This window comes from Colletotrichum karsti (assembly GCF_011947395.1).
Source record: "Colletotrichum karsti strain CkLH20 chromosome Unknown Scaffold8, whole genome shotgun sequence".
Lineage (NCBI taxonomy): Eukaryota > Fungi > Ascomycota > Sordariomycetes > Glomerellales > Glomerellaceae > Colletotrichum > Colletotrichum karsti.
The window spans coordinates 129,251-156,917 of NW_024065908.1; the positions used below are offsets into that span (position 1 = coordinate 129,251).

General features: G+C 53.5%; 6 protein-coding genes across 6 annotated transcripts; 3 read left to right on the forward strand and 3 right to left on the reverse strand.

Annotated features, from left to right (window-relative positions):
- Positions 1-882: 882 nt before the first annotated feature.
- CkaCkLH20_03229 (RhoGEF domain-containing protein) lies at positions 883-7,035 on the reverse strand (the record flags this gene model as incomplete). The annotated part of the gene is made up of 5 exons (XM_038885948.1): positions 883-999; positions 1,059-1,214; positions 1,277-1,372; positions 1,431-2,141; positions 2,197-7,035. The coding sequence occupies 5 exons, from the start codon at positions 7,033-7,035 to the stop codon at positions 883-885; spliced, it is 5,919 nt and encodes a 1,972-aa protein (XP_038748457.1).
- Positions 7,036-11,737: 4,702 nt separating this feature from the next.
- On the forward strand, positions 11,738-15,552 carry CkaCkLH20_03230 (putative telomerase reverse transcriptase; the record flags this gene model as incomplete). Its single annotated transcript, XM_038885949.1, has 11 exons — positions 11,738-12,019; positions 12,068-12,151; positions 12,204-12,642; positions 12,694-13,436; positions 13,489-13,580; positions 13,629-13,950; positions 14,005-14,860; positions 14,912-14,980; positions 15,028-15,195; positions 15,249-15,357; positions 15,417-15,552. 11 exons carry the CDS (start codon positions 11,738-11,740, stop codon positions 15,550-15,552), a joined length of 3,300 nt encoding a protein of 1,099 aa, XP_038748458.1.
- Positions 15,553-15,981: 429 nt separating this feature from the next.
- CkaCkLH20_03231 (uncharacterized protein) lies at positions 15,982-18,246 on the forward strand (the record flags this gene model as incomplete). Its single annotated transcript, XM_038885950.1, has 5 exons — positions 15,982-16,328; positions 16,382-16,991; positions 17,048-17,383; positions 17,441-17,572; positions 17,677-18,246. The coding sequence occupies 5 exons, from the start codon at positions 15,982-15,984 to the stop codon at positions 18,244-18,246; spliced, it is 1,995 nt and encodes a 664-aa protein (XP_038748459.1).
- A 2,046-nt stretch (positions 18,247-20,292) lies between these two features.
- CkaCkLH20_03232 (uncharacterized protein) lies at positions 20,293-22,043 on the forward strand (the record flags this gene model as incomplete). The annotated part of the gene is made up of 2 exons (XM_038885951.1): positions 20,293-20,998; positions 21,052-22,043. 2 exons carry the CDS (start codon positions 20,293-20,295, stop codon positions 22,041-22,043), a joined length of 1,698 nt encoding a protein of 565 aa, XP_038748460.1.
- Positions 22,044-22,103: 60 nt separating this feature from the next.
- On the reverse strand, positions 22,104-22,539 carry CkaCkLH20_03233 (uncharacterized protein; the record flags this gene model as incomplete). The annotated part of the gene is made up of 2 exons (XM_038885952.1): positions 22,104-22,346; positions 22,459-22,539. 2 exons carry the CDS (start codon positions 22,537-22,539, stop codon positions 22,104-22,106), a joined length of 324 nt encoding a protein of 107 aa, XP_038748461.1.
- Positions 22,540-23,419: 880 nt separating this feature from the next.
- On the reverse strand, positions 23,420-26,331 carry CkaCkLH20_03234 (uncharacterized protein; the record flags this gene model as incomplete). Its single annotated transcript, XM_038885953.1, has 7 exons — positions 23,420-23,518; positions 23,570-24,162; positions 24,209-24,656; positions 24,716-25,309; positions 25,380-25,505; positions 25,570-25,959; positions 26,026-26,331. The coding sequence occupies 7 exons, from the start codon at positions 26,329-26,331 to the stop codon at positions 23,420-23,422; spliced, it is 2,556 nt and encodes an 851-aa protein (XP_038748462.1).
- Between the last annotated feature and the right edge of the window lie 1,336 nt (positions 26,332-27,667).

Consider the following 27,667-nt stretch of genomic DNA (forward strand, 5'->3'; position numbering starts at 1 on the left):
ATACGACGGCCTGCCGCTCCCTCTCCGGAGGTCAGAGTGGCCTACGATAGGCATGAAATTGAGACTTCGTCAAGAACAAAAGCGACATCGCGACTCGTGGTATGGCCATGTCAAGCCCGGACTACCTCAAGTGTATGATTGCTGCCAGTTATTAGCCATATATCCCCAGACTTAAGTGAATATTCCCAATGAAATGAAGGCGACAACGCCATGTGTAACCGAGACGACCGCTTGAGGCTGCTCCGCCAGTCCACATTTACATCAGATTCACGTCCAGAGGATCAGCAAGTCTAATTCCGACACATCCATTGGATATTGAAAAAACTACTACAAATGATGTCTGCAGTCCCACTGCTAGACCCCAACGCCTGGTACGCCCTCCCTGTCCAGGCTCGACTAACAACGCTCAACGCTCCCAAAAGTTTTCATTGCTGATCCTCCCTTCTTCATAGGAGGCCGTCAGTGACGAATATCAGCTGACATGGTCGCATACCATCCGTCAAGACCTCATTATGTCGCCTTTATCAAACGCCATGTCGTTTCCATCTCGAGCAACAAATGGGGGGAAACCGAAAAAAGAGCTTGTAAACTGTACATCTTGGGGTTGCTTGCCTCCGTTGACTCTGAGAGGACTAAGCCCACCCGTCTCTCCACATAAGAAAAATGAATCCCATCTGCTGACTGCGTCTTTTGGTTTTTGCAAGAGCAATAATACACGCTATGGGGGGACAAAGCCGTCCCAGCTCAAGTTGCCTTTGGCACACAAGCATCCGTCAGCGCGCATGTGCCTGACTGCACGCAGACATGAGCTTGCTGTTGCAAGATGAAATTCAATCGCCAAAAAGGACTTTTGAAAACGCCAGCTGTGCGTATGCAAAGGCTCTATGAATCGGCCAACTTTGCAAAGTGCTTTGACCAAATCCAACCAACTTGGTCGTCAGGGTCATCTTGGTTCTTGGCAAGCCATAGCTCACCCTTCTCAGCAATGACATCAAAGATCTAGAAGATCAGGTTAGCTTTCTATGGTTTCATACGCATGAAGTGCGTTCATTGCTTACCTCTCCAGCTTGGTACGTAAGGTATGGGTACCCAGCCTCGTGCTTTGTAGTCTCAATGTTGAACTCGAACAATGAAGCTGCCAGCCAGAGCACATTATACCCATTGCCTGCAGGTGTCCGCTCGCGAGATGATGCCCTTGAAGATCTTTGACCCTCCTCTGCACCATCTAGCATTGGCAGAGCAGAGTGGAACAGGCCTGAGAACCGCCTCGACTCACCACCTGGATACTGGGGTTGGTGTGAAGGGTTAGAGTGCACTGTAGACTCAGAGCTCTGTCGAGGAAGCCCATTTGAATCATGGCTCTTGCTAGTTCCTGGGCGAGTCGATGGTGGAAAATTGGCACGTGGTGCGGGCGACTGGTCTCCAGTCACAGGTGATGCTGTTACGGAAGGACGCTGTCCATTGGCACCAGTATAGTAGTCCCGGTAATAGAACTGGTGTGGGCTGAGAGGCGCGGCTGATGGCGAGAGAGTAAACTGTCCACTGTGGCGCTTGGCGAAATCTGGAGTAGGCAGCATAGGCGCGTGGTCGCCATTTACCGACAGTCCTCTGCCTCGTGGGGAGAGCTCTGTAGGGCGGGTTCGCAATTTTGATGTGAGAGTAACGTCATCCGTGCTTGCTGTGGTTGACTGAGACGTTCTGCCCTTGTATGCCGGGTTCAAGATCCCAATGTTTGTAAACATCTCCTGGGCGTACTTGTAGTCGCGCTGAAATGTCGCAACAATGTCTGCGACCTCGGGTGGCGGACCCATCTCTCCGGTGACCTTCTTGACCTTTTCAACCCAGATCGAGTACCAGTTCGCCTGAATGTTGACAAAGTTACCAAGGCAGATGTTGCCAATCTTCTCAGTCAGAGCAGACAGCTGCGGCAACTCCTTCTTCAAGGTTTCGTTGAGGGCATCGTACTGTTCCACCAACTCCTTAAGTCTAGCGTCTACCGTCTTGCCGCCTTTCTTGAGTTGCTCCGATCTCTCGTAGTCTAAGCGACGCTTCGCCCGCTTCTTCATTGCCAGTGAGGGGTTGCCATAAGCCTTGATAACATGCTCGAACGGTTCGATCACATGCTTTCTAACTTGCTGAAGCTGTTTCAAGTCAGTTTGCAGAACATCAAAAGCGAGGTCATCAACGAATACTCACATGCTCTTCCAGTGCAACTTTCTCAATGTCCCTCATTGACACGTTGAATTGCACCCACTTGCTCTCCAACTCGGGGTAGCTGCCTGGTTGGAGTCTCATGACAAGCTCCATAGAGGACAAGTATTGCAGAAACTCGTGGACGTAGGCGCTGACCTGCCGCGTGTAGAATTCTACATCTCTGAGAACAACCTGGAGTCGGAGGTAATCGTCACCGAACTTCTCGTGTAGCTTTGCGTAGACGGCGTCCTCGGGGATCCTTGAGCTGGCAGCCTGCAGCTTGTCCACTCTCTTGCCGAAAGCTCGAGCGAAACCAGCCTTGACATCAGACTCCTTCCTCTTGCGACCAACGATCTGTCCGACGAGCTCAAAGTTCTTCTTCGTCTTGTTTATCTCGATGATGGCCAACTCCAGAACCTCTTTGGCCGAAATCAGCTCCGCTCGGTCGGGGTGGTCTTGAGGGGTGTGCTGGAGCAGTGTCATGATCAAAGTCGGATACTTTGTGATGCGCTGCATCGGCTTGATGAGAAGAGAATCCAGGTCCCAGGCTGCAGTGAGGTCCTTAGCCACTTCATTGCACTCGTTCAACCAGACCTTCACCGTCGGGTCTTGTTGGATCTGGATCAAGCGCTTCGCGGCGTGGTCGCTGTTCCTCAAGAAGCCTTCGTGCGCCACTCTCATCTGCTCAATGTACTTCTTGAAAACGGGTCCGATTGCGGTGGCTCGATCTCTGTCATCGTCCAGCTCAGGTGCGGCGGAGCTAGTTGAAGAGTTTCCTGTCTGATCGGGCGCTATCGAGTCTTCTTTCGGCAGAGGTGACCGACGCCCGTGAGGAACATAGACTGAAACCACAGCATCCTTAAGCTGCGTCAAGAACAGTGTATGAAAGCTAATGATTTCATCGGTGTTTCGGAAGATGAGCTTGATGGTCTTGTCGTCAAGTCTCGGGCAAGCCTCAGCAGTGCCCTTGTAGATTTCTTCCACGATGTTCATGTCTCTCACGAATACCATTTCGGTGTCGATGAGTTCCTTGATGACATTCCGTCGTTGAACAAGACGATGCCTTTCTTTTCCAGTAGGGCCATCTTTCTCTCGAAGGGGTGTCGATACTGAATCTACCGGGGTCTGACCGCTGAGGGATTGATCCTTGGTCTCTATCGACATGTGATCGATGGAATGTGGCGTTGACACAGGGCGTGACGCATCTTCACTCGGACGGCGAGAGCCCACGATGGTACTTCCGGGAAGGGTATCGGCATAGTAGCTGCTAACCGCTGTCCGTCGCCCTTCATATCCCGACTTGGCTGATGGCACAGGAGGTGGCTCGTGTTCCGGACGCGGTACAGACTTGCGTTCCTTGCGTTCCTTTTGGGGCCAAGGGTAACTCGCATCTGGGTAGGGGACAGAAAAGCCCTCTCCGGTGTCTAGTTCAGGCAGTTGGTGAATATGCGCGCGGCCTGATGGCTGAACATCTGCTGGCTGAACGTCTACTGGCTCCTCCATGGGCTGAGTGTTGCCAGTGTCCAAAGGCGAAAAGTCGGAGCTGTAATGCTCGCTCTGACGAGCCGAGGAGTCCCTGCTGGAACCAGAGGCGTACATGGAATCAGTCAGGTATGGCGGCTTGGGAATCGGCAAAACATCGTTGAAAGCCGAGATCCGATGGTCAGGAGGTTCGTTGCTATCGACCGAGAAATCTGTCCATGCGGATTGCTGGCTAACCCGATTCGCAGATGGATGTATAGACGGAACCATCAAGCTGTGGGAAGTGTCAGGCGTTTGTTGACTTTCCAGGCTCGTTTTGTGAGGGTCATCTTGCGCGTCAGAAGACTCGCAGGTTGACGCTCGCTGGGAAGAGTCATTGTCTTTCTGTCGATCATTGTAAAAGTCCTCAGGCCTTTCAAGTGTGTCGCTTGAGGTTTTTCTCATATCCTTCTCCACGTGTTCTGGGAAGTAGGACACGTCGCAGACAGATCCTTCCGCATCGTCAAGCTGGCTCTGGCTGTCAATATCATCGTAAGATTCCATCCTTGGGAATGGAATGGTATCTTGTCGTGGCGAATCATACTCGGACTCCCGACGCAATATCTTGACCGTTGTCTCGTACGGAGGACTCGAGAAAGGCGCCGGCTGGTAGTCTTCAGAGAGTGGGCGAGAGCTAGTGAATGCACCAGGAATGGAGGGATCATCGAACTCAGTCTTTGTCGGGGTGGGCTCCGGCGACTGCTGAGGAGACGTAGGGTCCAAAGAGATTTTGATGGAGACCGTATCGTCGGCTACCGGTTCCTCCTCGAACGGGTATTGGTATTCGGCCTTCTCAGGCGTTGGTGGTCGCCGCACCTCCTCGATCTGAGCAGGCTCGTGATTTCCATCAGCATGAGCAATCGTTAGGCCTAGGCCTGTTGGGGGATGTGTCGGTTCAAGCTGAACGGGCGGGAGGGTTTGCGGCTCGATGTCGAATTCCGTTGTTTCGGTCGCAACTGAGACGGCAGACTGAGGAATGTCTTCCCTCTCTATAGGAGGGCTGAGCGCGGGGAAACTGCCCGGAATACCCAGCGTGGGGGAGTCCACAGCAGGCGGAGGAGGCGGTGCGATGTAGACAACAGGTGGCACTGCTGTCGAAATTGTCAATGGCTGAGCCGGCTGCTCTGGCAAGTCAGGTTGCGCCGGCTGTTCCGAGTCCACGAGGGCATTCTCAGAAACATCCGCCGTGGTGTCCTCCGATACATGTACGGCCGCGTCCACCGGGGACTCGCTCGTTTCAATTGGCTTCTCAGAGACAGCCTCATCCTTGGCCTGCGGACACTCGGTAGTGACAGGAGGCACCGGGGGAGCTTGTTCTTTCTCCTTGGCAGCCGCCTCTAGTTGCTCCTTTCTGCGCTTAGCAGCTTGTCTCGCATCCCGAGCCTGACTGTCGCGGATAGACTTAGTATACGCGAGGCGGATGTGCTCCCGTCGTTGCTCGAAATCGATAGGTCCACTAGATATCCTACGCCGTCTAGTCGACTCATCCGTCTTCGAGGATTGCTTGGGCGCATTTTTGTGCGGTGACCTAGCCCTTTCAACAGCCTTCATGCGGGAACTCGCAGTCGTTGCTGTCGATACAGACTGGCGAGGGCGAGAACTGCGCAGGGGAGGTGACAGCTTGGGCGGGGGCGCTGCCACGTAGGCCGTCAGACGAGTGTTATTGTTCGGGGTGATGAGACCGCGTGGGGCAGGCTTGCGTCCCGGCGTCGCTTGCGTCGGTGTCTTCGCTCGAGTGGGCGTCTTGGCGCGAGTGACCGGCGTCGTGGTCCGCGGTGTCTTGCTTGTAGGAGGAGGCGGTCGCTTGAATGTCGATGGAGAATTGGCCCTAGAGCTTTCCCGTGTCGAAGGTGGGCTCGTCGAATCGCTGGAAGTGTTTAGTTTTCGGACTGAGACAGGGAGGCGCGATGAAGGTGACGCAGCCCTGTCAGCCTGCAGAGCTTCTGGTGTCGGACGCGACGGCAGCGCCTTGCGTATCATTGGCGAGCCAGTTTTGGAGGTAGCGACATCGCTGTGCGCCCGGATGTGACTTCTCGCATTTTGCGCAGGGCGCCCTGTTGTGCCATTAGGTTTTGTGGCCGCGGTGCGGTACCAATCAGTTGGGGAAGCCGGCTCGAGATCTGGATCAGATTTTGTGCGTTGATGTAGCTTGGCCACGTGAATACTCGACTCGGATGTCCTGCGCGGACGCGACCCTGAACCCTCGATGCCAAAGCCTGCGGTTGAATTGTCACGCTGATCTGGCAGTATCTCGCCGAACAACAGACCCGGCGCTCGCGGAGAAGATGGCGACAACGTCGGCGACTTGTGCTGGAGGTTCGTCATTGATTTCGATGCCTGCGGGTTGCCCGAGAGCGTGGGCGAGTTTCGCGGTTTGGCAATCCGGCTGGCGAACGATTGCGAGTTGTTTGATAGTTGGTCCTCGGCGACGAATTTGGTGCGCTGGGTGCCCCGGGCAGTGGTTCCTCGACTGGAGTCGGATGTCAGTTCCCGATTCGTTGAAGTCCTTAATGCAGAGTATGATGTTGACCCGTTCCCACCAGGCGTCGGCTTGTCATTCGTCGCAGTTCTGCTCGGCCGTAATGGAACACCACGAACGGGGATTCGTGGTCCCGCGGTGGAAGAAGGCTGCTGGTCGAATCTCTTGGTCAAGTCCTTGACGCTCGGTTTTCGGTTCGTGTTCGACCTAGGTGCAGCGGCGGCGACGGGGACGGCGGGTTCGACTGGGGCAGAGGCAGATCGCTGCGAGGGACGCAGGGCAGCTCGGGCTGCCGGCGCAGGCGGGTGCTTGGAGTTAGTGCCATTGCCGTTTGACCGCACGGACGGGTTATCGCGGGCTCGAGAGACTGAGGTCGCCATGTAGTCGTTGTCTGATGAAGGTGTTCGTTGATGGTAATCTGCCGACTGCACACCTCGATAGCTTCGGTAGAAATCATCCGGGTTCACGACGCCGTGAGCATGACCGTCAACAGCGAAAGCCCCAGCCGTGTTGGCGGCAGAGGCATCCAAGGTTTGGGTCTGCAGGTGGAAGTCGGTGGCTACTGGGCTCGTGGGGACGTAGTTGTGAGGATTGGTACGGCGAGAGGAGGGATCGGAGGGGTGGCGGTAAGGGTCGAAATCGTCGTCGGTCTCGAAGTCGTGGTCGTGATAGTCGTAGGTCGAGTCGAAGTTGGGTTGACGATGAAGTTGGTGGGCGAAGTGGGTTGTTTGTTGAGGCTGCTGGCCGTGGTGCCGATGCTGTTGCTGGAGTTGCAGGACGGCGGACAGGCGGTCCTCCTCTTCTGGACTGCCAGCTTCCATTGTGGCCTGAACATCCGTCAGGCGTGTCGGGTGGACTGGCTCGTCAGGATTCCCATAGACCCATGCAGGTTGTGTGGGATGTTTGGGTTGGGAAGCATTGATGTGTTGGCCTGCAAGCTGAGTGGGCAGCGACAGTTTGGAGAGACGATGGGCAGTCCCTGGTTGGCGAACGTTGGCAGTGTCCGGGGCCTATCGACAGCAAATCTTAATGCATGGAAGGGTGGTTGCCGCAGGAGTATCCGTAGCCGTGGTGCGACTTTTGGTCTGTGGGGGGTTTTATGGAGAGATTGGATATTTCTCTGCAGTCGAGACGAGTATCGATGAAAAGTAAGTTTCGGGTCCCTTCTTTTTTTCCCCGGGGTCTCGTCTTTTTTTTTTTTTGTCCTGTGGTGTTGTGGTGTTGGTGTTGTCGAATCGGACGCAGCGAGATGGGATGGCAAGAGCGAACGAAGTTGGCGATCAAGAAGGAGGTAGGGAGGGAGAGGCGCACGCGCGCGCCGCAACACACAGAGACCTTTGCACTTACTCACAAGAGTGAAGCGAAGCGGAGAGAAGAGACGGAGGTGTAAAAGTGAGGAGGTAGGTAGACCGGTAGGTAGATTGGGGGGGAATAACGGGAGGCGTGTCCCGCTTTAGCGGGTGTAGGCGTAGTGATTTTACCACGCCTAGCAAGCAAGAAGGAAGGCGCGGCCAGGAGTTCGCAGGTCGAGAAATAAGGCAAGAGCCCCAAAAGATGGAAATGGCAGAGTCGGCAGGAAAGAGACAAATTTGTCACGGCGCCTTCCAATATGGAAGACTGGATGGATACAGACGGAACCTACCTACCTACCTATTTGAAGGTATCTATCTTGTGGAAGCGCTTTCTATCGATGCATTCGTAGGTATTCAAGCACACGTCACGGCAATTGAACTGCAACAGAAGGTACGACGGAAGGCAGGGCAGGTTCAACGGCTCTTACCTGCCTACCTAAATCACCTTACAACAACATAAGTAGCTGTCTTATATTTCTTACTGCGTATGTATTTAAGGTACCTAAGTTGCTGAGGTAAGGATGGATAGTCAATACCTACCAGGAAAGTGAAGGCACGGCTGGGTAGGTTTAAAGGTAAGGAGCTTTGGATGGGCCAGCTGAGACGGCAAGTGGGGATTGGATAGGAAGGAAAAGGTGAAGGAGCCGTCCAATCGGTCAGCATGTTCGATTCGGTCTGCATGGCAGCCGGGGCTTGAGTCTTGAGTGAGGAGTCAGGTCCCGGGCAGGGAGAAGAGGTGGAAAGAATGACGGTAAAGGTACCTACCTAGTAGGCGTTGGAGGCTACCTTACTAGGTAGGGTAGATGCAAAGGCGCGCAAGTCCAGAGACTCGGGAAAGAGGGAGCAGAGGCCGGACAGGAACACTGGACATGGACAATAATTAAGTGGACATTATCTTTCCATTGCTCCCGTTCCAACATGAAAAGCTCTTTGACTTTGATAACGGCTAGTCGTCTACCTTAAGGTACCCCAACTACGGGCGGATATTTATCTAGTCACTTCCCGTTGCAACGGTCTTCTCCAGTCTTCTCCTATCACGGACAAGTCGCTGCTGCTGGACTAAAAATTGACGGATCTGGATGGTCTAAATTCACTCTTCAGCTTTACGAATACATACCGCAGTACAAAGGCTTTGCCAAATTTACTGAATCCGCCTTTTCCTTGCTTGGCCTCCACAGCATTTGTTTGGACCTTGGAAAACATGTCCGGGACAAGGTCGCAAAAACGCCCCAGAGAAACAAACCAACTCCACCCATGACAGGTTTCGTCACTACCTATCTCTATCTCGATCGAGGATGGCCGTTGCTTGCTACGACGTTGCGAAATTCCCCTACTTCGTCTGGGTTGGTCTCCCCTGAAGAAAATTCCTGCAGACGAGAAAGAAACAGAGAATTGTTTGTTTTTTTCTTCTCAAACAAAGATCTGATCTTGCTGCGTCCCATGGCCCTCGCTTCGTCCCGTCTCGAATGGTCTCGTGAGTGGGCAGTCAAGTCTCGATGCAAGACATTCGATATGAAAGGGACGGTACGTATGTACTGTGTACGGGAGCGCATTGAGTTCCCCATGCCTAAGCCTCCCTCCAACTATATCCGCAAAGTCAAATCCGCACCTGCACCCTACTTTTGTCAAGGTTTTCCAGGGAAATACAGCCTCAAGGCCTCACGGATACAGCAATGAGGAGCGCGGGAGTGCCAAGCAAACACTTAGCAACGATGGAAGAGACCCGACGTCACAGCCAATCGGCCAGACCTTTCGCAAACCGCTGCGAGCTTCGAACTTATTGTACCTTAAGAAACGGCGGGTGGGGCCTTTGGATGCAACGGTTCGGTTCGGTTTGTTGTTCGCGAACAGGCACAGCAAAATGACTGCAACTTGTCATCCATTCCAAGAGAGGAGGATCCATGCCAAAATGTCACCACTCTGCCTTGCACAGCGCCGCACCGCACCGCACCGACCCACGAGACAGCGGCATGTCTCGACCCAAGTAAATTGACGGGGTCGACTTGGTCGATTGTGCACGTCAGTCGTCATTGAGGCACATACCAGAGGGGACAGACGTCTCGATGCATCATCACAGCCTCGGCCGGCGTCGCAACCTGCCGAGCCAAGCCCTTCCAGGTTCCGGCCTGGAACATCCGAGAGTTAACTGCCCTCTCGACGGCCGCGACGCTCTCACTCAAACAGTCAAGCTTAGATTCCTGGCCCATCCTGTGCCTGAGAGCCATACTTGCTCCCTATTCGCCAATTCAGTATTGCCTACGACTTGTCGATATTCGAACCGCGATAGGCAAATCACGGAGCACCATCTCGGCTACCATGTAATGACAAATTCATGATCAATATCACATCGGTCCAAAGTTCGAGCACGTTGACGACTTGTTTGGTGCATGTGCAGACTCCAGCAGGCGCAGGAACAGGCACATGTCGTGTCGGTGATCTGTGATGGAAGACGCAGAGAATGGATTCAGTATGCCGAACGTGGGCAGGGAAGTCCCCAAGCCGCAGCAGGTCAGGCGTCTGTGCCTATCTTAAGACGTGCAATATGATGTGAGGCAATCAACGGACTAAAGGTAGCACTGTACCTCCCAGCTTCAACTCTCCGCCTCCCCAGCTGCGTCTTGTCGAGATACTACCCTTACCTCACCTCGCCTTAGTCAGGCTCGGACGACTTAGCGCGCTGGCAGTATCCGAGCGGCAGCACAGCCATCATCATATCCATCGTGACGTTTCTTTCGCCACGAGAGGTTTGCTTCCTCTTAAATTAGCAGCTTTCAAGTCACTTGTCTTGGGGAATGCCGCGACCACATCCAAGAGCCGTGGCTTGCTTGTCAGCAACCACCTGTCTGCGTGGTTGGCTTGTGGTTATCGTGGTCTTAGCCCTTGGGACTCGTCTCTTTCCTCCCCTTTGCCCCTGGAGTCGCAAGCGGTGGCCTCGAGGCGCAAGTGTTTGCGGGCGCCTCAGCAGGTAAGATCGGGTAATTATTGTGTGAGTCTAGTACATCCACATCCGTTCGACTTTGGAGCAAGTAGATAGATGATGGAGCCGGTAGATACCGCGCCCTCCGTGGGCATGGATCCTCCCCCCCCAGGTGTTTCCTCTCCTTCAAAATATTGGATAAGTAGTACGACGTCGCACGGCAGGACAGCAGCAGACCAACGGATCCAGATGTACTCCATAAGGAGAATACTTGATCGGTCTTCACAGCCGGCCGCCCGCTTTCCGCCCTTGCGTCCAGCCCAGTCCCATCTCATCCAAACGAAAGGCGCCAACTGACGGTGCACATCTTTAATTAACGTAGTGCAAGCGAAGCGCGGGATATCGCGGCGTAATGCAGGTTCCTGTTAGGTGTAACGGAAGATGGGAGGAGGTTGAAGGAGGTGACGACTGGAGTCCGTGGCCCTGTTGATTTCCACAGCGAGCCCACCCGGCGCAGCGACACCTCACAGTCGACGGGACACTGGACCCCCACTGAATCCACGTCGTCACCAAGATCAGCGCCAGGCCTAGGTAGCTAGTCTCACCATGAAAACCTCCGCTGGAGATTGGACTTCTTGGTAGCGCCATGTCGCTGCATCTCTTCTCCTGCTTCCCCCGCCCCCCGTCCCCTGGTGGCTTAAACGCCAGTGGCTCCAGCCCGTGAGCGATTCCCAAAGCCACAAAGCCATCGTTTTGTGATGGCGCCCGTGTGCGACAGAGATCACTGGACGTGCACCGTCGTCCCACGAGCTGAATCCAATTCATCTAGAGTTAGACCCTACGTTGGTACCTTACTAAGGTAGGTTTTCTTAGGTAATAAGCTTCCAGGTCGTGCATGTGCAGCCGCCTCACCTAAGGTACCTGGTAGGCAGTACGTACCTAGGTACCTGCCGTTGGAATTGCCTTTGTCCACAGAGGCACCCAGACCTAGGCCCTTGCCTATCACAACCCCAGACGCGTCGCGCTTGTCAACCACAATCAACGACCTCGACCTCGTTTGCGCGCTTCACTCGACTGCTATTCTTGTCGGTTTTATTTCAAACATACATGCAATGACATGTTTTAGCGCCCAACCTTGGATTCCGACTGCGCAACCCGTACGCTGTTAAATCGGGGTGTCACCTTGATCCCGCGTCATCCATGGGAAACGCCAGGGGTGAACCGCACCACACTTACAATCCGATGTTCATTTTTCCATGAGCTTCAGCCACCACGATGGCGCCTAAGAGAAAAGCACAGCAACCGCCACAGAAGCCTGCTCTGTCCAAGAGAGTCAAGGTCGAGCCCATCAAGACTCCTGTCAAGCATTCTGTCCTTCTGCAGTATTACGGTGACGACAATGTGTGGACTCTTCGCGACTATCTGCTTGCCAAGCTCCCGGCTTCCTCGAGGCTTCGCCGCAGGAAGATTGCGTCCATTGGAAAGTCGGTAGCGAGCTTGACACAGGCAACACTTCCCGTCGAAGACGATTTGTCCAAATTGCTGGATACGATAATAGTCTGTACGCAGCATCAGCCTGGTGCTAAACCTGACTCTCGATGGGAGCTGTGGAAGTCCTCACAAAAGGGCGATGAGTCAATCCTTTCACTTTCGGGAGGGCTAAACGAGGCAAACGACATGCAAAGAGAGGTCAGTAGCCCCGGATCTGACATCTTCAACATTGACTGAGTCTTCCCCACAGCTCGTAGATTTCGTCGTGTGGCAACTTTTCTCCAGGGTTCAGCTCGGCGCTTGGCCCAAGCATCTCCTTTGTGATGGCTTCAGACGTGGCCAAAACGCAAGGCCTCACCCCGTCCATACGAACCAGTTTGTCGAAACACTGACAGATTCGCCGTGGCCTCAGCTTCTCATGCTTTTAGGCAAGTCAGGAGAGCAGATCATGATAGATCTGCTCAGTGACACTGCCATCTTCAAGCCGGTACAGGCGGGTGCTGGAAATCTTTACCAGCTCAGCGGTACGCCCATGTTTGAGCGGCAAGGAAAGGAAGGGCCCAAGAAGGATTCATGTCTCGGCTATGAGAGGTCCCCCTCTGAAATATCGTTCATGAGAAATCGCATGTTATACGCTCGAGCAGCTCTTACTGGCAGAGGCACCGTTCACTATGGTCTTCGACATATACGTGAGATTTTTCTGCCACACTGTTGTCGCAGTATCGCTGACATACGAGCAGATGTTCTAAGTCGTTGCCCGTTGCTTTCTTGCAACGAGGAGGCTGCTGCAGAGAGAAGGCTCCATATGGAGCTGAACAATGACAAGAACACTCTGAAGGTCATGATGTACATCTTTCCTCGACAGTTTGATCTGCACAACGTGTTCACCTCAAAGGTCGATCATCTCAAGACGGCGCAAAAGCTTCCTGACTACACACTCCGCGAGGAAGAGATCGCAAAGGTTGCCAAAGACAGACAAATCAAAACACCAAAAAGATTACGTGGAGATGTGAAACGACTGGTCCAACAAATGCAACTCTTTCACAGTCGATGCTCATATGCTGAGCTGCTGCGTCATTACTGTCCTTCCGCAATTGACAGCAAGGCTCAACATCCGCTGGAGAAAAAACTTCCTAGTCAATCTCAAAAGTTCGTGAGTTCTCAGAGTCTAGGCTCTAGCACTCAGCGAACAACGTCCACGGGTCGAAGCAAGATGACCACCGAGATCGGCAACACGCAGCGGCAACAGGTACCACCCACGCCGGTAATTGAGTTTGATACCATCACTGATCTGGCAACGCCAACCGCTCACGTGTCCGCGTTTTGCCGGGCTGTGCTGGCGAAGATCATTCCGAATGAGTTTTGGGGTGTTGGTGATACTCAGACCCACAATCGGAACGCTATCTTCAAAAAGGTTGATCATTTTATCAAATTACGAAGGTTTGAGAGCATGTCGCTTGAAGAGGTGATGGAAGGCTTAAAGGTGAACATGGCTACACTGGATTCGAGAACAACTGGTTAACCTGTTCCACTAGGTCACAAACATGGAATGGCTCGCGCCGCCCAAGTTGAAGGGCTTGAAGACAAGTCAAGGGGACATGAAAAAGCGCCTTGAGATTTTGCATGAGTTTTTGTATTATGTTTTCGATTCGGTTTTGATACCCCTTTTGCGCAGCAATTTCTACATCACCGAATCAAGCTCCGACCGCTATCGGCTCTTCTTCTTTCGACACGACATCTGGCGCTACGTTGCAGAGCCTGCTATGGCCAACCTCAGGAGTAAAATGTTCGAGGAGGTTAAATTGAACGAAGCAGAACGAATTCTTGGGTCCAGGCAGCTGGGGTTCAGTCGCATTCGGCTGCTCCCAAAGGGCAAGTCCATACGACCCATCATGAACTTGCGAAGGAGGGCGACTGTCAATGGGAAGGGTGCCCTTCTTGGGCCGAGTATCAACTCCATCCTTGGTCCTGTCCACTCCGTGCTTAAACTGGAAGCGGTACGACGGCTCTTCGTTGCAAAAATTTTCCATTGACTGATTGATTGGCATTAGGAACTTAACCCCACGAAGCTGGGCTCGTCCATGCTCTGCGTGGGAGATGTTTACCCGCGACTGAATGCTTTCAAGGCGAGCTTCGGAGAGGAACCACAAGAATTTTTCTTCGCGAAAGTGGATGTGCAATCTGCCTTCGACACAATTCCTCAAAACGCCGTCGTTCGATTGATGGGAGGCATTCCAAGAAATGAGCGATATGTACTCAGGAAGCACATGGAAGTCAAGGCCAGCTTGGTGGACTCTCGAAATCAGAAGCGGCCAGACACCAAGTTACCAAGACGATGGCATTCGCTTGCCGCTACGTTAAATGACCCGGCTAGCTTCGCACAAGTCGTCGAAGACCGCCTCGGTCTGAAGAGGAAGAACGCCGTCTTCGTTGGCAACCTGTCACGCAAGGAGTACGACAAGCAGAATCTGCTGGCATTGATGGCATCTCACATACAGCAGAATCTCGTCAAGGTTGGCAAGAAATACTACAGACAGAAAAACGGCATACCTCAGGGATCCGTCCTGTCTTCGTCCCTTTGCAATTACTTTTACGCCGACCTCGAGGAACAGCGCCTACCCTTCCTGGTTGGAGAAGACAGCCTACTTCTAAGACTGATTGACGACTTCCTGTTCATCTCAACAAACCAGAAAAAGGCTCGCAAGTTTGTACAAGTCATGCACGGCGGAGTCCCAGAGTATGGTGTCACTGTAAACCCAGCCAAGACGCTGGTAAACTTCGACTTGGAGCTTAGGGGCATGAAGATTTCTCGAGTTTCGGAATCCGCACATTTTCCGTATTGCGGTTTGAAGATCGACTGCCAAACACTCGACATTGTCAAGGACCGCGAGAACGTCAAGAGAATGTGTAAGAATAAAATGTCTCTCAAGCAGGCAACGAGCTAATGAGACAAAACAGCTGTGGCCGACGCCCTCACGGTTGATTTCGGACACAAGCCGGGACAAAACTTCCAGAGGAGAATTATAAGTGGGTTTATCGACTCTTGTCCACGCTTTACCAGCTAACCTTCGCAGACGCCTTCAAGATCCAGTCTCATTTGATGTTCTACGACACCAAGCACAACGCCCTCAACACGGTCATCACCAATCTTCACAAGGCCTTCATGGAGACAGCAGACAAGATGATGGCCTACTGGCGTTGTCTCCCCGTGGGCAAGCGGCCTACGGAGAGCTTGCTAACGCGTACGTTCTCGTGCACCGCGTGTTTGGTACTGCCCCAGCTCACAAACTCCCAGAAACGATCAGTAAAGTCATCGAAGCGGCCTTCATGCTTCTCACCAGCAGAGCGAGAAAGGAGAGACATCCGGGCTACAGCTGCGCGCTGGAGAAGACTCATGTCACCTGGTAGGTGCTACTGACAAGGCCATGTTGCGGTACGGACTCACCGAACTAACTGCAAACAGGTTGGGTCTCGATGCTACGAGGAAGGTTATCATGAAGAAACAAGCAAAACTCGCCCAAGTCCTGGGGTGGATTGACGTGGAACTGAGCAAACTCAACTGGAAGAAGACGGCACGGGTCACGAAGATTATCAAGTAGCACAGGCAGAGAGAAAAGACGTCGCCAAGGAACGTTTTCCTCATTCGTGTCCCCCATCTCCTCTCCCCTGATACGTGATTCGTGCCATGGCCCGGCGCGTGTCACTCCATACTTGCAGGTACATTATCGCACCGATGACCAGACCTGCGCATTACATTCTGGCGAGACGTTACCGAAGACGTCGCTTCCCGGGCGGCTGCCGCTCGTGACATGCAGCACAAGCTGATCAAAGACTTCCAAGTCGTCGGCAAATCCAGAGAGCATACCTACCCTAAGACGAGCGAGCGAGCGGGTTGTTGTTTGTGCCATCTCACCTAATTCCACTGAACCGACCTTGGCTTCGCCATTTACTCGCGTCAATGACCATCCCCTCAGCATTTCAAGCCTCTTCGTACTTACTGCCTGACCCTCTGCTCTAATCACATCAACATGCACAACGAAGAACTGTTCCGAGGAAAGCTCGCCGTCGCGGAAACATACCCGGCGTCACTGCTCCACGAAGACGAGCGACGGATAGCCATCCGGGCACGTCGAGAGCACTACGAGGCGAACAAGGACAAGATATTTGACACGCAGTTTTTGGGCGTTGAGGCGCCGCTGATCATCATAGACTTCAAAGACGGTGATGCTTCCCCGGTGCAGGAGGGTTCGAAGGGGACAACGCTACACACGATTCGCAATATAGCGGGGCTGAGAAGGAAGCTATCATTACCGACTCGGCCAGATGCCGGGAAGGGATCGCGGGCACTCGTGAGAGATCCCGCGCTCCGAATAGTGTACGCCACACGGCAAGAGAGCGCGTCGGTGTCAATGGCTCACGAGAAAGCAGGTTGTTGGAACGCCTTGCCCCGACGTCGTTGCTGCTACCTTTCGGCGAGGAGGTCCTGCTGGAACTCCTGACCTATCACCAGATACCCTCCTACTTTCTGAGCTTCCTCGCGAGCGGCGGCGAGTCATGGGGCTTCGCGAGTAGCACGCACTTCTCGGGATTCCGAGGCGCGACAAACCTTCTATCACAGGACGACAGGAGTATCGCGAGCCTAGGCCGCAGCGGCAAACATGTACAGCTCTGCCTTACACTCCTCAGCACCAGACAGTATCCCCTTTACATGTTACCGAAGGGGGCGGACCCTGACAGAACGTCGCGGTGGGAGACGCACTCGGCGGCCTTATATCTGCACTTTGACATCGTGGAGGGCACGGCAGTGTGGTTGATCGCCAGCCCGAAGAGCTACCACCCAGTGAAAGGCGGGGGAAAGCGCAATCTGCTTTGGGACACTTTGAAAGAGAACGCTGCAGGAATGCTGGAAGAAGTACCTGATTTGGATGTTCCCGGGCGATTTCGGGTCAGCTTGGACAGTCTTGTTGCCGTCGCTGAGTGGTCTATCGGAGAGGATTCGCTGCATCTTCAGGATCTCGAGACACGACTCTATGACCTGGTCTGTATAACTCGGATATCTGAATAGGGTTGACACGCTGAGAAACTGATTCGCAGACGAAAGATTACTTGCATCCCTTCGATGAAGATGACGACGAGCCTCCAGAGACGATCCCCGAGCAGGGCCTACGTGACATGGCGCACCTGATGGAGCAGCGTCATAAGAGCGCCATGGCAATCGACAACAACCTTCGAGTCCTCCGCCGTCTTCAAAAGTTCATTGTAGAGCAAGTATCCGGGAGCCTGGAAACATTGGATCTCCGCCACGCAGAGAGAATGCGAATACACATCAAAGACTTCGGGGTCAGCTTGTCGTCCGTGATAGAGGAGATGGCAGATCTAGCCGAGAGGGCGCAGGCTCTCGATCAGCTCGCTGAACACCGAGAAGAATACGTGAGTTGCAAAGGGGGTCCTCTGTAAGGGTACGCCAAGTAACTCATCGCCGTCAAGATTCAACGAATGCAGACGCACCATGCGAACCAGCAGATGAGGTCCATCGCAGAGCTGACGGCTGATGACTCGTCTGCGATGAAGCAGCTGTCCTTTATCGCATTGATCCTGCTACCGGTTACTGTGGTATCGGTAAGTAAGAAGACCCCGAGTGCAAGGTGTTGGAATGGACAAGCCGAGACGACAAAGAAGGCATGTGCTGATCGGATGCCGTGGCCAAACACGTGCGCGAGTAGACCGTCCTGAGTACGGACATTGTAAAGTTTCAAGATCTTTCGAACGAAAACGAGGACTCTGGCGCTGGTACGGCCGGCGGTGGGCCTCCCGAGGCGCCCGTACCGGTCTACAGCTTCTCGGTGGCGGCGTTCGGCACCTGGGCCGTCGCGAGCGTAGTCATGACCGTCGTCACCCTTGCCATCGTGAAGCCGGTGGGCGGGAGGCGGAGCAGAGGCGGTGGTGGCAAAAGTCCGAACAGTCATGGAAGCTTCCGGTTCTCTCGATTGCAGAAGGAATTCTCGAAGCCGCGGAAGCTTCGCGGCGCAATTCACTCGGCCGACGAGGAGGAACGCATGGCATCCGAACCAAGTCCGGCCGCGCGGTCGATTCATACGGCGCCGATGGTGACCAAGACGGCATCACACCCAACAGAAACCCCGGAAGTGGGTGTAGGTGTTCCCGTGCAAGCCGGGGCCTCTCAAAAGGTGACGTGGGTGGAACGGTGGCTCAAGGCGGTTTGGGTGAGCCTGTGGCGACGGGGGAGGACCATGGAGCAGGCGTCGGCGGCGGTGAGTGGTTTACCCCGATAAACAAGGTGTCAGTCCGAAGAGAAGACAAAAACAGGTTATCCGAAGGTAAAACATCTAACGGAGGGTGTGCGAAGAATGAGTTGAAGTCGCGGGGAGCGTTTGGTTCTGCATCATGTCAATAGTATGTTGGATTAAAGGGCACATGGTTGGGTAGCAACCTAGATTCTGGGGCGCAGGATCTGTACAGCGTAAAGGGATCGGAGAATTGAGATGCAAGATCGATTGCCCCCCTCCTTGATTTGCTGACTTTGCAGGCTTCCCAAGCTTTCCGATCCAAGGTTGAGGCGTACAGGTTTGACACCGCCAGCTCCGATGAGCCTCACTTTGTTTTCGCTTCCGCTCGTCGTTTGCGTTCTTACTCGCCATTGTTGTCGCCATCGTCGTCGTGGGCATTTCTTCCATCGGATTGCCACTTTCGATCTCGGGTCTTGCGACGAGTCCGGGCGGTCGAGGATGTACCGCGTAATGCGAAAAACACGAAAAGGCATTACTTTTTGGTCCTTATCATTGAGAACTGCACCAGGTATCGTAGTCATCCAAGTGAAGCACTGCTGCGACTGGTCCATCAAGCTGTGGCAGTGCCCCATGCTTCCCGTACTCGTGTACGCACTCCAAGCGAGTGTGTTGGGACGAAGGAAGTAAGTATTCAGGTAAGGCAAGGTAGTCAGGTCCAGATTGCTTGCTGAGGTAATGGAGGAAATGCCGCCCGCGGGACGGGATTCCGTCGTAGGCGATTGATTGCCAGCGAATCAGCCCACCACAGCGAAGCAGCTACGCCCCCACCAATACCCATGATTCGTCGTCTTCGGATCCGACAGGGAGCCACCTCGCCTGGCCGGTGCTCCTTCGCGCAAGACTTGTAAGATTCACAGTGTTTTTCAAGGGCCAACCCATCACCCGAGGCAGGCCGTTGGGGTGGTGGCGGGCCGCCTAACTGACGTGGGGCGAGTCGCATGCCGCATGCCGCACACCGCACCACCCACCCACCCCGCCGCGATTAAAGTGGACTCCGGGACTTGGATCGACCGGAGACTTAGACCACTTCCATTGACGTCAGATGAAAAAGATGCGGCGACTCGACTCGATCAAAACACAAATTGTGATGCGAATAGTGGAGGACCAGACAAGGGCCAGTCTTTCATCTTTTCGTCCCTTGTTATTTTCTACCGCATCTTTCTTATTTCCTTCTCTTCTTTCTTCCCCTCACCCCTGCTCGCATAGCAATGTCATCCCATCTCTGTTCATCCTGCTACCTATTTGAGGGAAGCGTTTTGTTTCTAAAGCGGCGAAACGGATCTTCGACTTGAGATTTTCTTCGGGAGGGTTGACACACGTTCACACACCAACTCTGTAGACTGACCATCCTAAATCTTTTTCTCTCTCGCGCGCGCGCGCGCTCTACGCTCTTACCACCACACACACTCACACCCATACAATCCTACTCATTCACGTACTCATACTCTCGCACACGCCACATCTCGCATAACCAGAGCCCAGATCAATCGTCCTGTTCCGAGGCCTTAAAATCTTCATCCCCCTTCTCACTGCTCTCGGACCGGGCTTTTGACACCTCCCGTCCTGTCTGCCAATCGTAATCGGGTTCGGTTTCTCTATTCCCCATCCCATACCACTTCTTCTCTCCCAACCGGGGTCGCCCAAGCTCCTGATAAGGACTGCGGGGTGCTGGAATAGTGCGTTGGCTGGACGGGATGCCGTAAGACGTCGGGAAGCTAAAGCATTGAATCTCACGACGCTTGTAGGACTTGGCTTTCTGAAAGCCCGTTTGCCGGAGAACCCTGGTTTCCGAGCCCTGTTGCCTCTTCTAGCTTCCCGTACTCGGGGCGAACCGGCGGCGTCTCGTTTATCTTGTGCTATATCCGAGTCAGACTGGTCGCTTGGTGCGGCTGACAATGGTTTTATTTATACTACCCTTCTCCCGCTGTCATCAATCTCTCTCTTGCTCCCCGGATCAGCCACAGTCATCCGGCTTACTCTGGAATACTTCGAAACCTTCTACGGTTGTACAGAAACAACTCCAGATCTACCATGGCGGCTGAAATCGTCACAACGTTGGGCGTGCCCAACATGACTGCGCCAATACTCGTCGCCAACTTCTCCAAACCGGCCGCGGACCTCGTCAACGCCAGCACACCGCTCCTCGCCGCGGTCGTGCGTGACAGCTACCGCGCCATCTTCAAGGCCCGCGTCGCCGCCGGTGTGGCAAAGCCTTTCGTGCTACCGTATGGCATCTTTGGCACTTTCATCCTTCCCATCCTGTACATGAGCATTCCGCACCGGAAACGACCATGGGTCTACGCCGCGAGATGGGTCGTGCTCGCCTTCATCGTCGCCTTCAACATCAAGATTATGCGCGAGACTTCCAGCACCAACATGTCAATGGGATACTCCAGCGGCTTGTCGGCGTTTTGGGGAATCTTGTCCAACGTCACCAACTTGGTCTTCACGGCCCCGCAGTTCGATTTCGAAAGGGTCGCACGGAGGAAGAAGACAAACACATCGTCGCCCAAGCCCTCGAGGAAGTCCAGTCGGTCCAACTCCCCCGTTTCGCGATCGAGCTCGCAGAGTGGACTCCGTAAACGTGCCGGCAGCAAGAAGCGACGCAACAAGGTCACTGCCCCTGAGGCCAACGTGGACGAGTACGAGTACTACTGGCAGTCTTATCCCGACAACGGCACCTTCATGGAGCGTCTGGGTTGGGTGGTTGACCTCTACACCAACTTCAGAGGAGTCGGTAAGTTTTTGAGTTATCTCTTGGTCTCCTCGGCTCATTGCTAATGACAGTAGGCTGGTCCTGGGCCGTCTCGTCCGTCCCCAGCCCTGCTCCCCCTGAGCACCCGCACACCGAGGAACTCGTCAAGATGGACACGATCCCGCTGGAGACATTCGTGGGCTGCCAAACCTACAAGAACGAACGCGATTTCATGCGACGCAAGATCATCCCCATCTCGATGGCGTACATCATCCTCGACATCTTCAAAGTCAAGAGCACCGAGGACCCCTATTTCATCTTTGGCAGCGCTCCGTTCCCCCTGCCTCCTCATCTCGCTGGCACCCCGCCTTGGCTTCTGTCCCTCTACCGACACTCCGGAATTATCTGCACACTATACGCCTCCATAGTCATGGTGTTCTCCGTACACGACCTGTTCCAATACTACGTCCTCAGCAAATTCTTCCCCATGCGCGGCGAGTTGTGGCAGTACTCCTCCGTCTTCGGCTCCTTTTCGCAAGTTTTCGATAGAGGATTGGCCGGCTTCTGGGGCGCTTGGTGGCACCAGACCTTCCGCCACTCCTTCTCCGCCCCCGGCAACTGGCTCGTCGAGCACGGCTACCTGAAGAAGGGCACACGATCCACCAAGCTAATTATCATGGCCATCGCCTTCTGGCTCTCCGGTCTCCTCCACGGCGCCGGCAGCGTGACGGCGATCCCCGAGACGAACTGGCTGAAGCCCTGCTCCTTCTTCTGGGCTTCCGGCGTCGGCGTGCTCCTCCAGCAGGGCTTCTGCACGACCTTCAAGCCCCAGATCGCGAAGCTGCCCCGCATCGTTCGAAGGCTTGGAAACCTGCTCTTCGTGTTCGTGTGGCTGCAGATCACGGTCAAGCCGCTGGCGGACGACTTCGCCGAGACCGGCCTCTGGCTCGTCGAGCCCGTCCCTGTGTCTGTTGTGCGAGCTCTGGGTTACGGTCGCGGGGAGACGTCGTGGTGGAAGCCCGACATGGAGGCGATTGGGCGCTGGCACAAGGGAGAGCATTGGTGGGAGAGCGGATTCGGATACTAGTTATTTAGACCATCGGCGCGAGCCACCTCATGATCATGTTGCGACGAAAGTAATGTATTGTTAGTTCGATAGACCACTCAGATATGCATTTCTCATCTTCTCATCTTCAGCCTTCTCTCCCTCATCCTGCTCATCTTCGCCGGCGTGTGCGACGTCTCCCTGCTTCTCGTCTGTGGTAGTTCCCTTCACGTTGGTTATGTTCTCCTGCGAGTCTCGCTGCTCTTCGTCGCCCCTCTCCATCTGACTCCAATCGCTCTCGTCCGTAGTCGTGTTCGTGGTTCGAAGGAACTCGATTCCGTTTCTCTCGTCCTGAGTCAGTTTCCGAGGAAGGCGGCTGCTCTACGTGCCGTTCCCTGCAGACTGCGTCACGGAGTCAGCTCTAATCACTGGGAAGGGCGGGCTGGAGAAAACGTACATGCCTGACTCTGATGAAGTGATGTCTAGGGAACATGGCCTTCAGGTGCTCCTCCAACGCCCGCTTCTCCAAGCCAGGCATCTTGAATATCTCTGTCGGCATCGTGCATGTATGCGAACTGGTCAACGTCCGATCTGCAACACGGAAATTTGGACGGAAAGCATTCGAGATCCGCTGGCAGGGCCGTTGTAAAATACTGCCGTGTCCACAGATCTGACTGATGAAGAGTGAAGCGAATGAGAGTGGTGAATACCTGAGGGTGAGCAGGCGGACGTGGGTTGACTGGCTCCTTCCCTTCGTGACATCAAAAACCTCTCCTTACTTGAGATGGGCCGAAAAACTCTGCATTTGAGGACGTCGAAATAGGCGACGTAAACGAGGAGAGGAAATTTTCGGTATCGGTTTTCGCCGAGGAGGAAGGTGCCCGTTCAAGAACATCCTCTGAGAGCTCCGACCCAGGCGGCATCGAACTGAATCAGCTGCGAAATCGTCATGACTTCAGCATATCATTGTTTCAGCTTCTTCCACGATTTCTTTGTCATTCAATGCAAAGGACTTTTTTGGTCGTCTTGGAATGTGATGGAACAACAGCATGAACAAACGAGCACAATGTGTCGCTATCTGGAAGGCACCTCAAAATTGCACAATGTCGAAGTATAAAGCCTATCGATTCCGGAAGCTCTGATTCCTAGCCTATGATACAGAACAGAAGAGAAAGGATGGGTATCTCATGCCACGTTCGACCCAAACCGGTTCCAAACCTCCTTCCTTTCCAAACGCCCAAAACGAACTCAATGAAAAATGAAAATGGAGGCCACTGGGCCTCGAGTACAAGCCAACCCGTTACTTCCTAGCCCAAATAGCAAAACCGAAGCTATGAAAAGCAATAAAGCAGAGGGAACGTTGATGTTGGTGACAAGAATGACTGGCGGCGAAAAGTTGAAATAGGAAATGTCGATGTTCAGGAGAAGCGCATGGAAAGAAGGGCGTTTGCGGCCAAGATGTACTCTGGGGTCACGCAGCAGTTCAAGTCCTCGTGCAGAACGTTCGTCTTGGGGTCCTGTAGCGTGTTAATTTGGTTATTCTTCCTTATAAAATGCAGGAGACTCACCTGAGGCTTCATTGCGTTAGGAACGAACCTGCCACTTCTCTCCTGAACATCCTTCTCGGTAGTATCAAGCCACTGGTCGAGTTTCTCGTGAGACTCGATGTTGAGCCGACGGATAGCAATGTTGACGTGTGCACGCAAAAGAGCAAATGCCTCAACTTCGTCCGTGGCGCGGAAGGCTTGAGCAGAATTGTGAGAGAACCAGAAGTTGGTGACCTCGGTGAGCAAATTCTTCTCCTTGGCAAATCCACCTTGCGCAGTGTTTTGGTTTCGGATGAAGGTTCTGCGGTGGATGTCAGATGCATTCAGATCGAAGAAGAGCATCATCTTCTTGTCCTTCTCGAACTTGAGCTTGGCATTTTGTTTGCTGGCGAAGGTTGATTGCTGGGTCGACGGTGATCCATTCAGATTCTGATAGAGAGAAGTGCCGTTGGCAAAACGGGAACGCTGATTCTGACAATCGAGGGAGTCGTGGCGAGTGTGAGGATCCAGCAAGGGCATCGTGTGGTCGGCCTTGACGAAGCTAACGCGCGGGCCGGTGTAGTTATTCTGAGGAGAGAGAGTGTAAGTGACCATCTTCGAGTCATAAACGACGTCTGTTACGGGGGCTGTTTTTGACCTCCTTGCGTGCTTTCTCCCGACGGCGATGGGGAGCCATGGCATCGTCTCCCGTAGCTGGGCCCGGTTGCCCAATGTAGCGCTGGTACGGCTGCGCGCGCATTCTTTCGTAAGTATTGAGCGAGGACGTGCGGACGGGTCGTGAGTTGGCAAGGCCTACTGATCCAAGGGACTTGACGAAGCCCGGTGTGGTACTTGTCTCTGATTCTCCAAGAGCAGACTCGGAAGGTTGTTCGCGACTGGGGCCTGGCTCGGAAAAGAAGCCTTCATTGGTGGCAGGCTTGTACTCGCGGTCGCCGGAAGAAGCGCCGTCGGAGGAAGCTCCGTCAGATGAAGGCGAGTTCTTGGGAGGTCCCATGTCTTCTTGTTCGTCGTGGTCGTCTTCCTCGTCGGATAGGTCGACGTAGTAACAGCTGGCGGGTATGGCCTGCCTGGCAGGGGTGGAAGGAGCAATATTATTTGCGACGTCGGACTGGTAAAGATGAAAAATTAGTTGGAGTTAAGTTTGAAAAAGAGAATGTGCGAATTTACCGAAGGAAGGAAGGAGGTGCTGGTAGTGGGCTGGTCGGCGTCGTCCGCAGCGTCAGCTTGGTTGCTCCGAGCATTCGCTTTGTTTCGCCTCACCATACGCCAAGAGGGACGCATTCTGCCCCAGTTAAAGTCGAAGACGTCCATCTGTGTATGGTACTTGAAGCGTCTTATGTGGCCTTGCTCGACGCAGGTTCTGCAGATAACAGCGGTACACCTGGTGCATCGCTGGTGTACAGTTTGGGCAAACGCACGACCATTGCAGACATCGCACTTTGTCGTATTCTTGGGAGCAGGTCTCCATGACTTATGAAAGTCTTTCTCCGACGAGGGTTCTTGCGGTTGCACGGCGGGAACGGGGATCGAAGGGGAAACCTGAGGCGCAACCGGGCTGGACCTCTCAGAACCAGGGCCAGGGGCATCCGGTCCAGGGGACTCTCGATCTCGTGCATCTGCCTGGCAGCGTGGATGATAATTACCACGAGGAGACACATGGCCGTAAGGGGAAACATATGCCTGCGGCTCTGACAAAGAGACCGCGGCAGGCCGGATACTGCTGTCGACAAAGTTGAAGTCGGGCGTGTTGGACATCGGGACCTGAGTCGTCCGTAGGTTAGCAGGGTTTCTGATTCCTGAAGATACATAAGGGAGTTCTGAGATTACATACCGAAGCGAGTTCCCGGGTGCGAGGAGAAGCACTGTTCTCTGAAGGAACTGCAGCGTGGACTTGGGTATAAGCCGTGGCCTGACCATGAAGGACCGCCGGGTAGGGGCTGTACGCCTGACTGATGAACTGCGATGGTTGTTAATATCGTAAATCAGGATTACGGAAGCGGTGTTGATTTTGATTGACATACCTGGCGGTCGTACTGCTGGTTCTCGTTTTGTTCACCGTACTGGTGATAGTCGCGCTGGTGAGGAGTGTACGGATACTGGCCATGAGAAGGATCATAATCGCGATGATACTCAGGGTACTGATGGACCAGATACTCCTGGTTCTGGGGATACTGATCCACATGCTCCTGCATTGGGTAATGCTGATCTTGATAATGCTGGCTTTCATGGAGCTGACTTTGGCGGTGCTGGCTGTCATAATACTGATGATGGTGATGATCTTGATAACCCTGCGCGGCAGAGGACTCCTGAGCGGCGGAAGCATGCTGGTTTTGGTTGGAATAGTGATCACGAAGATAGGGATGGTCCCAGAGAGTGTGGTTCAAAGCTTGATCGTAAGTAGATTCAGTGGTCTATACGTGAGTTAGCCAAGTCTGTCAGGTCGTCATGAGCGACGCTCAGGCGTGGACTGGACCTACCTCAGCTTGATCATAGCCAGCTTGGTTCGATGAGTAAGTCTCGGCAACAGAGGTAGGGCTCTCAGCTTTGATGGGACGAGAGGCGTAGCTCTCAGGCTCGACGCCGTAGTCGTAACGTGACTGTGAACTGTTCCTCTCGGAGTTGCGTTGCTCCTGCCACTGTCGGTCGTCACGACAGTTGCTCTCCTCGTAAAGAGGCTCGCCAAGGACGTAGAGGGTAGTGTCCATGATGTTTTTGTCCGGATCATACGGGTTGGGGACCTGAGAGACCGGTGTCGAGAGCAAAGCCTCGTTGTGGGAGACCATCTGGGCGACGATCTCGAGTTGTAGCCAATGTAGCGAAGGAAGTGATAACTGCAAAGTTGGCGAGGATGGGGGGGAAAGGAAAGTTGTGGGAAGGAAAACAAAACGCGAAAACTCCTCGCTAGTTTTGAAAACAAAACAAGCGAGAGGGCAGGAGTGTTTAGAGAGATATGTTTGTAACTGACGTGCGGCTATCAAGACTCGCAAGTAAAGGGCGTAGAGATGGACGAGTCAATTTAGCCAAGTTGAGAGCTTCACTCGTGTGGTGGGTGGTCTTTTGTAGACCTAAGGCACACGGCTTTGATTCAGTGCGCTTTGCAATGCGGCCATTCACGGTCAAGTCAGTCTAATGCCTTTCTTATGAATCAACTTGTCAGGTGAATGACAAGAGTTGTACTTCAGATGGCAGTTCCACCAGGCTGTTCAGACGAAGTTGCAGAGTCTGCAAAGTTGAGAAACAGGAAGAACTCATATTGGGTCCCATTCTGGCTGAAAGCTCAGACCAAATGGCAAAAAGGGGGGCCTAGCTGTTGACGCTTTTGCGCAATAAATTGTTGGCATCTCTTGTCATCATCCAATGAAGATGTGGGAAGAATACTCAACGAATGGGAGCGTTTTGTCATCCTCGACAAGGGGATCGATCTCTCAGAGAATACAATATGAGATGAGTTAAGGACATGCTTTCTTTGATGAGATAACAAGTCACTCAAGGCTGTGACATTGTCTCGGCCTAGATTAGATTCAACGCTCTTAGTAGCGATGCCTCGAATAGAGCCGGGGAGAGTCTCGGGACGCTCAAAGTCAAACTTGACACTCTCTCAGGTGTTCTTTCATGTTTCTATTGTAAGCATGTTGGGCTCTGCCAGACGTTTCATCAACATCGTCCGACGCCAGGTTCCGTAACTTTCGTTGTTCTTCTAAAAGTCCAACTTCTAGAGACCGTAGAACCATGGAGTCAACCTTTCTCAAGTCTGAAGATCAACAAGAAGTTAACAGGAGTAATCAACTTGACATCTCTGATATAAGAAGTCGCGACTGGCTGGGCTTATCATTGAAACATCCCTCCTGGATAAACATCTCCATACTCCTCAAAGATTTCCATAAGCTGGATGCCACACAGTTCCCTGGCTTTATGAATGTACCACACCTTTATCATGAACTTTCAGAAGCGGTTCTGAACATCGGAGAGATGACGGACTTTCACCCGTTTACACCGCTCACCACGCCATGGTTTAACCAAGCCTGGCCAACTGGTATACAATCGAAAGTATGTGCGGGGTTTCAAAAGAAGAGAAGCCACTTGATTACCTCCATAGAGCTCAAATGGCTCTCAGTCTGC